Raw genomic sequence first — 13,957 nt, forward strand, 5'->3', positions numbered from 1 at the left:
TGATGCTGTAAGCTGTATTGAAAAAAAACCCAAGTTGTGACTGAAAAGGTTAAAAGAGAAAGGTAGATCAGCCATGATTGAGTAGACTTGGTGGAGTAGACTTGATGGGCCAAATGGCCTAACTCTGCTCCTAGAACTTAAGAACCCAGTGGGTCAGACAGCATCTGTGGCGACAGGGAGAAGCTGCTGATGCAGGGCCTTAACTCAAAGCGTTGACCATCCATAGATGCTGCCTGAGCACTGAGTACCTCCAGCAGTTTGTTTGGTACTCCTACAATGCTGTTGGGAATGGAGTTCAAGGTTTCAGGCCAAGTGATGTTGAAGAAATGTTTTAAAAATTAACGTTGAATAAGAATTTTATATGGTGAAGAGGAACCAAGGCATTAACTGGACTACATTTTGTAGCTGGTACACTCTGCTGCTGTACACTGAATGTAGAGATAATGAATGTTCCGGATGGTTGATGGACCACCAGTTATGCAGGCAGCTTTGTGCTTAATGGCATCAGGCTTCTTGAATAATGTAGCTCTCCTCATCCAGGTACGTGGAGAGTGTCTGTCACACTCCTGACACGTATGTGATGGATGGGGTATGGGATGATTGACTTTCACCAATCACCACTATTTTCCCTCATGCGAAGTGCAACTCCATTCACTGCAGTATTTTCCTCTTGATGCCCACTGACTTCATCATCAGAACATCTCAATGCCACTCTCAGTAAAATACTCCATTGACCATGATGCACTGAGGCCAAGCTGGTCCTTTATGCCAATTAGCAATGCATTCCACAAGGAGTGGTAGACTAGTAATCAGAAGTGAAATAATGCTTTACTTCCATAAATCAATAAGGAAGAGATGAATTGTATTTGACATGGAAGCCTGTCAGCCTGTCATTAGAGTTGCAGATTTGGAGCCCAGAGTTATGAAGGGAAGAAGATTCAGAAACCTCAGTCATGCCATAAGAAAGAACTGTAGAAACGTTAGAAGGAGAGTTGGATGCAACAATGCATGTGGCCATCACAGTTGCACAAAGTTAGTTCTTCTTTGGTCTTTCCTCACCTACTGAGCATCTGCTAAAGTCTTGTTTATGAAGTGATTCTTGGACAATATTAAACCATTTAGAGGATATACCAATTTATCCTGTTGAATCCCTAGCGAACCCTCATGTAATTGATGATTCCTCTAAATAGAACAGGTCCAGGGCTTTGTTCACATCTGGATTCCTAAGCACAACTACAAGTTAGTCCTTCTTGCAAACATGTGGTCCAGTTTGTCAGGGCACCTGCATTGCAAGGTGATTAATACCATTTCTGCATGCTTTGGGGGAATGTGTATGATATTCATTGAGAAGTGCGATCAGATCTTTCTATACGTGCAAGGTGGGATATCAACTACAGATTGAGATGAGGAACTGATATTTGTGCAGTTAAAGAAACATAACAAAAGCTGATGCTGTTCTTGGGTGGAATCTTTGGTGAGTGTAGTTGGCAAAAAAAAAGATAATCTTTCCGATATGTTGCTGCAAAGAACAAATAACAAATTTTATTTGTGAAATGCATTATTTTTGAATAAGCAGGTAGTGACATTTATCTTAAATGTGTGAGCAGTACACGCATGTTACATAATTTTAAAAAAAGTATAGCAATTTTTCACATAGCTACTTTAATATTGTGAAGTTAAGGTCAGTTGATGCTAATTAGTATTTTTGATGGAAACAGGCTCTTTGGCCCACCTATCTTTGGTCCATCTATCACCCATTTACACTAGTTCTATGTTAGTCCACTTTCACATCCATTTCTGTGGAAACTCTACAGAGACACCACCCGAGGCCAACATCGAACCCTGGTCTCTGGCAATGTGAGGCAGCAGCTCCAGCAGTGTACATTTTCACTCCTTTTTTCGCATGGATCAGGCATCGCATGCATGTAAGGAGCTGCTCCTAGACCTTCACTAATTCTGTTTTAATATAATAGATGGGCAAGATGAGATAATCCTGAGTGTAAGTCCATCACACGGAGGTTTCTGCTCTTCTTGCTATCTCCGTATCATGGTTCGAGTGAAATGAAGATGATAGGTTCAGCTGGAAGGATGACCATTGCTGGGCTACCCACCAAGATCAACCAACCTGATCCCCTGGTGGCTCAGCCCTTCAACTCCCCCTCCCATTCCCAATCTGACCTTTCTGGCCTGGGCCTCCTCCATTGTCAGAGTGAGGCCCAGCATAAATTGGAGGAACAGCACCTCATATTTCGCTTGGGCAGTTTACACCCCAGCGGTATGAACATTGGCTTCTCCCACTTCAGGTAGTCCCTGCTTCCCCTATCCTCTTCCCCTTCCCAGTCCTTCCACCATTCTTCCTGTCTCCGACTACATCCTATCTCTGTCCCGCCCCCTCTCCTGACATCAGTCAAACGTCACCCATTACTTCTCTCCCGAGATGCTGCCTGACCCACTGAGTTACTCCAGCATTTTGTTTCCACCTTCAATTTTAAACCAGCATCTGCAGTTTTTTTTCCTACCCACTAAGTGGTATCATTGGATCAGTGCTTTGGCAACAAAGTGACTTGTGAAGCATGTATCTAACAGTTGTATCTAGCGTGTCCAATCCCTTAATAATTTAATATGTTTCTATAAGATCCCCTCTCATCCTTCTAAATTCCAGTGAATACAAGCCCAGTTGTTCCATTCTTTCAACATACGACAGTCCCGCCAGTCCGGGAATTAACCTCGTGAACCTACACTGCACTCCCTCAATAGCAAGAATGTCCTTCCTCAAATTAGGCACTTGAATCAATTAGTGCAGAGAATATGCAAGTTATGATACTTCAGGCAAGCGTTTTATCTGAACATGGGAGGGTTGGTACTTAAAAACTGTTGGCTATTCTGCTATCATATTCCCAACATTTCTGTTTTATCTTTTTGTTTCTGCTGGTTTCTGTTTATTTGGCATTGCTATATATAGATTTGTTAAGAACTGGGAATGAAAACAGCAATTGGATGCAACTCTATTTGGTGGAGTTTGCTTATCAGAAAATACCAGGCTTTAGATTGTTGTTCCTGGGCTGACCTCCCATTAATATACATATAACTGTTTAAGTTGCTGGTTGGGTTGGATTACATTTAACTGTATTACATTGTATATTGTGATAATTCTTTTGGTAGGTGCACTAACCATTGTGGCAGGCTTCATGCAGATAAGGAAAACAGCAAGTTTTATGTCAGTCTTAATTGAGTTAGCTCCTCTTGGCAAAAAAACAAACTGCCAGAGAAACCCAGCAGGTTGAGCAGCATCTGTGAAGTGAAAGGAATTGTCGACATTTTTGGGTAAGGGTGGAGAGGAAAGATGGCCAGTATAAAGAGGAGAGGGGAGGGAGTGACACAGAGGCCAGTAGTTGAAATGTGGACTGAGGGGGGATGAAGGATAATAAGTAGGTGGAGGAGGGGTGGGGTTTGAAGACAGGCAAGTGGATGAAAAGTGGAAGCAGACAAGTTAAACAAAATGGCAGTTGGAACCAGTTGAGGAAGGTGAAGACTGAGTCAACTGCTGAGGCTGATAAGCTGAGACATAAAGGTGATCAATCCTGGGATCTCATAACTAAGGAAGGTGGGAAAGATAGGACTCTAGTGGGTCTCTAGAATAGAGATTCCTATTGCTACACATTTTTGTCCTGGTTTCTGATTGTCTTCTGTGCGCTAAGTACACATGCCAAGTGAGGATAGGAGCAAATCCACCTATTTCATGACTTGTGATCAAAGAGCCTTCCCACCCCCCCAAAATGTTGTGATAACATACATGAGCTAAAACAGTTGGCCAGCATACTTACCATTATGAGTTAGTCATTCATGGTCTTGCGAAAGGGACACCGTTTGACTCAGTATTTCCTTTCAAAATCTTGTGTAATGATGTGAATGTTGTACTTTCAGTAAAGGCCTCTGAGAACTATTGGTGCCCTCAGTTAGTAACAAACTGAAGACTTGATTTGTGGATACAAGGAACTGCAGATGCAGTTTTACCCCCAAAGAAAGGCACAGTGCTGGAGTAACTCAAGGTCAGGTAGCATCTCTGAAGAACATGGATAGGTGTTGATTTATATCTGTTGATACTTCAAGGTGGGCAAAAGACTCCAGGTGTAGTTATTCCTTTGGCACTACAACAAAAGCAGATTGCTGGTGGAGATTTGGAGAATAAAATAGAAGGTCAACAGCCCAAGGTACAATCTGCTGCACATAAACCTCTGCCCATTATTCTGTGTGTGGCTGCAGCATTCATTCAATACGTCATTGCTCTACATTGATCACCTTCCAGAACAAACCATCTCTGTTTCTTCAGGTTCTTCTTTGGGAACTGGCATGGATCCAATGAAAATGAACAACCGGTCTGGAGACATACTCCTACACGAAAGCAGAAAAACATGCGTGACTCGCAAAATGCAGAAAATGGAACTCCTCTCTTGGATGCAAACTCCTTGGAATACCTATTCTTCCAGGTATAAGTTTTGGTTAATGGTTTTGATCTTGGGATTTATCAAATCCAGGAGGTTCCAAACCTAAAGGGACCATATAATGTTTTGTGTAGGAAGGAACTGCAGATGCTGGTTTAAACCAACGATAGACACAAAAAGCTGGAGTAACTCAGCGGTCAGGTAGCATCTCTGGAGAAAAGTAATAGGTGACGTTTCGGTCGAGACCCTTCTTCAGATTGAGAGTCAGGGGAAAAGGAAATTAGAGATATAGATGGTGATATAGACAGAGAACAATTCAATGAACGCAAAAAAAGTAAGATGATCAAGGAAAGGTGGAGCCCACAATGGTTCATTGTTGGCTGTGGGCCAGGCGATACTGGGGGGGGGGGGGGGGATGGGGGAGCAAGAGCAGAGCTGCGGGGTACCGAAGAGATACATGTGAGGGCCTCATCTATAATAGAAGAGGGGACCCCTGTTCCCAAATTAATATTTTGTTATTGATTTGGACTCTTCAATAATCTTTCTGCACAGTAATAGTTTTTCATATTGTTAACATTATATTCCAATTTATTGTCACATAATATTCCAAATTGTGTCATGTTAATGTGTACAAATCTGATTTTGTTCTTCTGGTACACTGTGGGTATTTATTTGCAGGTATCTTCTTTCATTTGATGGATAGAATCATTGATCTTCCAATTCCCTGTTTATTCACGATAATTCCTGACTTTTCCAGCTCCAACAAGGTTCCATCACTCTGCACATGTTCCCCTCTCTTCCCCCTCTAGTGTCCCGTAGAGATTGTTCCCCTGGCAAGTCCCTGGTTGCTATTTAGCCCTGTGACCAGTTCCCCGTCATGTGGCAATGTTCCTTGTGAACACAGGAGGTGCAATACCTGTCCGTTTATCTCTTTCCCTTCTACCATCCAGGGACCCTAACAATCATTCCAGGTGAAGCAGTGATTCACTTGCACTCCTTCCACTCTAGCGTACAACATTTAGTGTTCATAATGTGGCCTGCACTGCCTTGGGGAAATGAAATGCAGATTGTCACTTCGCAAAGTATCTGTGCGCTGTCCGCAGGAAATACTTTCAGCTTTCAGTTACTCAAATTTCACTGTACCTTCATTGGTACATGTGACAATAAACTGACCATGAAACCTTACCTGTCGTTTTAATTTACCATCCTGCTCCCACTCTGAGCAGCTTATCTGCAATCTCCTGCACAGTTACGATGAGACTCAATGCAAACGCCAAAAAAAGGCACCACTTCATCAGTCTGGACACGTTGCAACCTTCCAGACATAATATCACATTTTCTAACTTTAGATAACATGCTCTTGCATGCTCTTTCTTCCTGTCTAAATAAGAACCAGTTCTGCTTGCCTTCCTTTCTCTCTTTTCCTCTCCTTTCCTCTCCATTGTAAGACTGCCAAGCTGAATGTGCCCAATATGCCCAAACCACCTCTGGAACAAACTCAGTCTGAAGGAGGGTCACGACCCAAAACGTCACCCATTCCTTCTCTCCAGAGATGCTGCCTGTCCCGCTGAGTTACTCCAGCATTTTGTGTCTATCTGCAACAAATTTCACATCTATTGTACCTTATCGCATTTTCCACAAGCTTAACTCTTAACAGAGTTCTCTAACAGAGAAGTTCCTTGGTTTCAACAGCATTTCAAGGAGTCTGAAGAAGAACCCCAACCCGAAATGTTGTCTGTCCATTCCATTACAGATGCTGCCTAACCCACTGAGTTCTTACAGCACCTTGTTTTGCTGCTTCTCTTTCTCAAGTCTGATGAAGGGTCCCTTATTTGAAGCATTAGCTGATTCTCTCTCCACAGATGATGTCTAAGTTGCTTAGTTTTTGTTTTCCAGCATTCGACAAGCATAAGTGTAGCCTACCAGGCAAGTCCCATCATTCTATCAATAACAATTTATTACGCAGACCTACAAAACATATTCTGCAGATAACTATCCCATTACACCATTTCTACTCATCTTGTCATAGGTATCTTGTCATCTTCCTGCTGATTGAAGACTAACTTGCATCTCTCTCTTACCCAGTTTCCACAATGGCTGCCTCACCTGCAGTGTATTTCCACTGTTTTCTATCTTTGTTTCAGATTTTCGGTATCTACAATTTTAAAAAAAAATCAATTCTTCGTCTCTGACCCTTGCTGTCCTACAATTTGGTTGCCTGATAATGAAATAAGAATATCGACAAATCGGCATGCTCTATTGTGTCAGTTCAACCTGCATTTCTTTTTAGCAGCACTTTGTTGAACATTGGAATCGGTAGGCTTTGGTTGTTCAATATTGATCATGTATGTAATAATGATCATCAGTCTGAAGAAGGGTCTCGACCCGAAACATCACCCATTCCTTCTCTCCTGAGTTGCTGCCTGACCTGCTGAGTTACTCCAGCATTTTGTGATACCTTCGATTTGTACCAGCATCTGCAGTTATTTTCCTACAATGCATGTAATAAAGTAGAAGCTACTTTCAGAGAGAGAGAGAGAGAGAGAGAGAGAGAGAGAGAGAGAGAGAGAGAGAGAGAGAGAGAGAGAGATGGTTCTCTGGGCAAAACTTAAGACTGATAAAATGCCATTTTCTTTTGAAGCTTACAATTATCCTCTTATTTCAGGGACAGTATGATTTGATTAAAGGTCTGGCACCTGTTCGAGATCCTAAAAGTGATCATGAATTTCATGAAATAGAGAATGAGTGTCTGGGAATGGCAGTCCTGGCAATGACACATCAGGCCCTCAACCGGAAAATCCCACTGCAAGAAATCTCCAAGGAAATGAGGTGAGGGGATTTTGGAATGTAATTTTGGAATGTAATTTGTTATATTACATCATCTGTGAAACAATTAATTTGAGAAACAGTGCAGAAATTGTTCAGAATAAAGACAAAATTGTTAAAATAGGAATTTAACCTGAGATTCAATGTTCACTTTTTTAATGGTAATTTACCAGAACTTTTAACAATTTTCACTCTGCATGCTTCATTCTTTCCCTTGTTGCAGGTACATGTAACTGTATCTTGAATCTATTCATATAGTGTGTTCTAACCTTTGCTGTCCCTGCCACAATTCTTTGAGCAAAAGTATTTATCTGACTGCCGATTTTGCATTGGCTTCCTAAATGGTACCTGGAATTTGAACAACGTTCGCACACATTTCCTGTCCACAAAACCTTATTTTGCTGTTGACAGGTTGCCTCACAATGTGTATCAAGATTTCCTCTGTTGAATACTGCTCAGCTGATGGCTGGGGTCGGGGGGAGGCTAAGAACCAAGGAACATTGATTTCCCAACACATTCACCACCCACCAGGGCCTCAGCAGGTTTCCAACAAAGCAATTAATTACAATACTTTTGGTCTTCCGCATATGTCAAGGGGCCGATGTCTCTGTTTTCGTTGTGTTCACAACCACAAAGGGAGAGATAAAATGATGTTGCAATACAATGGCTGTGAGCTATTTACAAACTCACAAACTGTTTCTAATTTCCTAGTAACTTGATTACTATTGACATATCCTCTTGCACGAATGCCCTGTAGACTTAGAGTTCAACTTTAGCTGTTTTTACACAGAGAAATTGAAGGACAATTAGGAATATGAAATTATTTGATTGTCACCTCTCTTGTGTCACATGCTATTCAATCTCACTATTTAAAACCACCAGGTTAACTGTCGTGTAGGTTGGATAAATCAGCAAAAGTGAGGAGTATGCAGGAGGGCAGGCAGCATCCACAGGGAAAGAAATAGGGTTACTATTTCTGGTCAATTAACTTTCACCTGAATTGGAAAACTAAACTAAACTAAAAGGGCGCAGCCTTACAGCGCTACCAGTGCCAGAGACCCGGGTTCGATTCTGACTACGGGTGTTGTCTGTACGGAGTTTGTATGTTCTCCCCGTGACCGCATGGGTTTTCTTTGAGGTCTTCGGTATCCTCCGACACTCCAAAGACGTACAGTTTGTAGGTTAATTGGCTTGGTATAAGTGTAAATTGTTCCTAGTGTGTGTAAGATAGTGTTCATGTGCGGAGATCGCTGGTTGACTCGATGGCCCAAAAGGGCCTGTTTCTCTAAACTAAACTAAACTTAAAGAGATTGTAGGGGAGAGGAGAAAAGGAAAGGAAATGCAATGCAAGGCAAGGGAGTATACTTGTTGCACATAGGATGAATGACTTGTGATTTTACTCAATTCCTTTAACTCAGAGCTACCCAAGGGAGAAATGGAGAAATGTTATAATACTGGCTGTGAGACACCCTTTCACACAGGTTCAATGGCAGTATTGTCTGTATCTATTATTCCTGACTGCTTGTATTTGTTACCGGAGTGAGTGAGTATATGAAAAAGATCAATAATGTATCTTGGGGAGATAGCCATTAAACTGTTATCCACCACATCCTGAGGTGTAAGCTTGTTCCAAATTATATTTCAAACTTCAGTTCTTCATGGGAGTGCATTGCTGTTTCTTTAGACAACAATATTGACAAACACAGAATGAGGATCTTTGGTTGTGCCACACTCGGAATATTGCGTACAGTTCTGCAACAAAGGAGGCTAAAGGATGATATAGAAACATAGAAAATAGGTGTAGGAGGCGGCCATTTGGCCCTTCGAGCCAGCACCGCCATTCATTGTGATCATGGCTATGGCACGGGAATGATCTTATAGAGGTTTATAAAATTATAAGGGGCATAAATAGAGTAGACAGCCACAGTCTTTTTCCCAGAGCAGGGGGAACCTAAAACAAGAGGGCATAGATTTAAGGTGCGAGGGAAAATATTTAAAGGGGATGTAAGTAGCAAATATTTCACATAGGATGGTGGGTGATTGAAGGAGCTGCCAGACAAGGTGGTAGAAGCAGTTTTTTACAAAACTTTTAACAGACGTTTGGACTTGTACATGGATCGGAAGGGTTTAGAAGGACAGGCAAATGGTATCGACATAGATGCATATATTGGTTAGCATGGACAATTTGGGCAAAAGGTCATGTTTCGATGGTGTAATTCGAAATTCATGGCAAAGATGTATGATTCCAACACAAAAGAATCTAAGGCAAACCTGAATCTCATTACACAAATTGGGGCCTGTAGGTCATGATGTGTCTGAGCATGAACTTTTGGTGATAAGAGTTGGAAGGTTGTTTTTCTTATTTGGATTATCAACATTTAGGTCATGTTGACTAACAACACTTTATTTATGATGATTGTCTACCTCATTTAAGATGTGGTTATTTAACTAAACTGTTACTACACTCTTGAAATTCGCCATTTGCCTTTGTATCTGCAGTCAGACTTTGCAGGTACCCAAAGCTACAACCAGGTACATCGTCCTGCTGCATAAACAACCTGAAATGATGCGTAGCCATGCAGGATTCCATACCTCTCCACACACTTCTTTATCCAACCCCATGTACAGGAACCGGGATTAGGCCACTTAGACTCTCCAACCAATTAATGTATCTATTGCATATCTTTAGAATAATTGTATTTATGTATTGAATAAATGTATTGTTGGGATGAATGTATTTATTGCTTTTCAAGGTAACTTTCTGTTAAATGGGTGCATTGAATAGTTGAAATAGCTCAAGTAATATTTCAATAATCTCCAATACTCACTGGTTAACAGATGCCAGAGCCCATTAAGTGCCTCAGCAGAACTACAGTCTTACAGCTCCAACACCACAGGTTCAATGCTGATCTCTAAGCTGATCTACGTGGAACTGACATGTTTTCCCTGGGTTTGCCCAGATATTCTGGTTTCCTCTCCTGTGCTAAAGATATATTAAATAAAAATGGTATATTAAATCGCCCCAAGTAAGAGAATGGTGGAATCTTGTGGCAGCTGCTGGGACTGTGGGAAGAGTAAATTGGATCATAGTAAATAGTTGCTGATGACAAAGCAGACATATTTCTATGCTATATAAAGGGCCTGTCCCACTTAGGCGATTTTAAGGCGACTGCCGGCGACTAGGCTGTCACTGGCAGTTCGCCAGAGTGTGTTGCGGGCATGATCGTGAGGAGTCTTCAAAGAATCGTAGCGGATCTTGGCGCGTTGCTGGGAAATTTTCCGGATAGAAATTTCTCGGCGACAGCTGGCTTGTCGCCAGGTATCGTTGCGGGCGCTGTCGCATGCTGTCCCCAGGTTTGCTAGGTTGTCGCAGATGCATTTAGAAGCACGTAATATTAAATTAAGTAAAGTCATTTGAAGCTACCATAAAATACTTGTGTTTAACCAATTTATTTACCGTCAGGACATTTGACAGGTAGATTGGAGGCGACAGTTTGACGGTCAGGAATTGGACCGTGGGAATTTCGCCATGTTTATGGCCATCAGCCAGATCCCAGCCCAGATATGCAACTCAGAAGCCAGATATAAGAAAATAACTGCAGATGCTGGTACAAATCGATTTATTCACAAAATGCTGGAGTAACTCAGCAGGTCAGGCAGCATCTCGGGAGAGAAGGAATGGGTGACGTTTCGGGTCGAGACCCTTCTTCAGACCCTTTCGGGTCTGAAGAAGGGTCTCGACCCGAAACGTCACCCATTCCTTCTTTCCCGAGATGCTGCCTGACCTGCTGAGTTACTCCAGCATTTTGTGAATAAATCAGAAGCCAGATATGCATCTCCCGTACATTTTCAAAGAATGCCCACACTCCGTACAAAAATCCATTTAACCACGTTTAAAATTAAATTTCTTAATACTGCTATTAGTAAACTGGAAGTCAATCCAGTTTATGCCTTGTTACCGTGAAGCTTGGTTTTCAGGTAACCCGGGCAAGATGTTATATTTCAAAACTCCCAAGTAATTACAGACTTATCAGTGATTTCAGCGAAAATTAGGACGCTGGAGAAACATTGATAAGCGTGGGAATTTCACGATGTTTCCGAAGACGGTGTAATCTCTTAGCCAGGTGCTAGTTTCACAAAAAAAAAGTAACTTGTATCGACCTGACTCGGCATTGTCGTGGTCATTGTCGTACGGTAAAAGAACATTTTGGCGATCTGCTACGACTTTGACAGTCGCCTAAAAAATCGCCTAAGGCCCTTAACTAGCTATATCCTGGAGGGGTCAAAGGATGTGCAGCAAAGACAGGAATAGCACAACAGTGGATAATCATACTGAATGGTAGCTGAATGGCCGATTTTCTATGTTTTTATGACATGGCTAATGCAACCCGCCAAGACCAAATCCTCTTTCATTTATATGGATTAGTTGAACTAAAGTATCATATTCTGGATAACAATGATTAGAAATGTACATTAAAGTCCATGTAAAACAAAATACATTGTTGCCAAGTTGATTACAATTGTTTCATTGCACAAAGATGATTCAAGTACAAGGTAGCATGCTCATGTAAAGAGTGTCAATGATTTGGTTTCTTCCAGTTACAAGAATTACATTCCTGAGACACTGAACTCAAGCATCAGGCAGCGAAACATTCTGACCAGGTGTCGTATCAATAATGTCTTCAAAAACTTCCTGAAGGAGTTCAACAACAAGACGGTGTGTGACAGTAGCGTGTCCCCTCATGACCTCAAAGTCAAGTATCTGGCCACCCTGGAATCATTGACCAAGAATTTTGGAGAGGAAATATTTAAGCCGATAAGCCTGTTGATCTCAGCGGAAAACGAACGTTTGATGATCAACTATGAGCCCATTGAGAAGGAACAGAAAGAGAAAGAACATGAGGTGATGATCGCAGGAAGTACGGGAATTAAGTGGAGACGTAAACCGAAAGAGGTAAGTGGTGATTTCCACACAGTAAGGAGCTGCTGTAGGAGCATATCAGCATGCATATTGGTAGAATATTCAACCCAGGGACCTGGCCTATCTAATGTCCACATATATCAATTTCTGACAAGTGTTCTGAAGTAGCAATGGGGAATAGGTTTCTATTTATTCCCCTCTATTTGTAGTTGAGAAGAATTTTATTTTAATGCAGCCTCTCCCATTTCAATCAGAAAAGCTCATACTAGGAATCAAATCCAATGCTTTTATTTAATCTATACTACCATTTCCACTGCATGTGTAAATTTATTTCTACACTTGCTATTATTACTGCAAAAGAGCCATGAGGTTTGTGAGTGATATGCATGAGAAACCAATGCTTTGTGCTTACAGTTCCAAGAACTTTTATTGGTTGATAACATGTTTTTATTCAGTCACTAGACCAAGTGGACCCGTTGGGCCCAAACCTCTTCTGCATTGGTGCAGAACCCACTCCTCCCCCTCCCCCTTCCCCACTCCCCCTCCCCTCCCCTCTCCCCCCTCTCCTCTCTCTCCCCCCTCCCCCCTCCCCCTCCCCTTCCCTTTCCCCCCCTCCCCTTTCCCCCCCTCCCCATCCCCCCTTCCCCCCCTCCCCTACCCCCTTCCCTCCCTCCTCCCATCTATCCTCCCCCTCCCCCATTCCCCTCCCCCCACTCCATCCCCTTCAACCCCCCTTATCCTCCCTCCCTCCCTCCCTCCACCCCCCTCCTTCCCCCCTCCCTCCCTTGGAGATAGACTTAAACTTTAAAATGTGAATAACTTTAATAATATAACACCGATTTCAATGAAACTTTTTCCATTAGCACCAAAGGGACGACGGTGAGTAAGGTGGGCCTAAAATTGTCGCGCTAGCGTGTACCGTTTCGGTCGTTCAGGAACAAACAAACAAACAAACGAGAGTTTTAGTATATAGATGTTGCTGTTTGCGTCTTAAATTTGTACACCACAGAAACACCACACCTTCGCTGCACCACATCCAAACTGACCTTTTTGTCCATTTATCCATTCTAAGTCCATATCCTTCCTGCCTTGCCTGTTAAAGTGCCTGTCTAAATGTCTCTTAAATATAATGATTGTATCTAACTTCACCACTTCCCCCGGCAGTGAGTTCCAGATATCAACTACTCTCGGTGTGTGTAAAAAAAAAACCCCAACTGTCTTCTTAAATCCCCTTCAATATTTCTACCTCTCCCCTTAAATATATTCCTTCATGTTTTTGATACCAAAGCAATGGGGAAAAGGAAGTTATCTACCTTATCTATACCTCATAATTTGATATGCCTCTACCAGGTTAACCCTTGAACTCCTTCTCTTTGGGGTAAATAAGCCCAACCTATCCAATCTTCACCCTAACTAAAGTTCTCCAATCCAGGCAACATCCTGATGAATCTCTTCTGTACTCTCTTCAGTGCATCTTTTCTAGAATCCAGTGACCAGAACTGCACACAGTACCCCAAGTGTGGTCTAACCTGTTTTGTAAAGTTGCAACATAATGTCCCAACTTGTATATCTTTCCTCTTAACTCTGAAAGCAAGCATGATATTGTCCTATCTACCTGTGTTGCCACTTTCAAGGATCTGTGGACAATAGACAATAGGTGCAGGAGTAGGCCATTCAGCCCTTCGAGCCAGCACCGCCATTCAATGCGATCATGGCTGATCACTCTCAATCAGTACCCCGTTCCTGCCTTCTCCCCATATCCCCTCAC

At 42.2% G+C, this 13,957-nt stretch overlaps 1 protein-coding gene across 1 annotated transcript in view; it reads left to right on the forward strand.

Annotated features, from left to right (window-relative positions):
* Positions 1-13,957, forward strand: part of jak1 (Janus kinase 1) — a 77,004-nt gene that overhangs the window by 27,542 nt on the left and 35,505 nt on the right. The window contains exons 4-6 of the mRNA XM_078407507.1: positions 4,331-4,487; positions 7,108-7,271; positions 11,868-12,222. Coding sequence (XP_078263633.1) covers positions 4,331-4,487; positions 7,108-7,271; positions 11,868-12,222 — 676 coding nt within the window. The remainder of the gene's footprint in view (positions 1-4,330; positions 4,488-7,107; positions 7,272-11,867; positions 12,223-13,957) is intronic.

This window comes from Rhinoraja longicauda, chromosome 11 (genome assembly GCF_053455715.1).
Source record: "Rhinoraja longicauda isolate Sanriku21f chromosome 11, sRhiLon1.1, whole genome shotgun sequence".
NCBI lineage: Eukaryota > Metazoa > Chordata > Chondrichthyes > Rajiformes > Arhynchobatidae > Rhinoraja > Rhinoraja longicauda.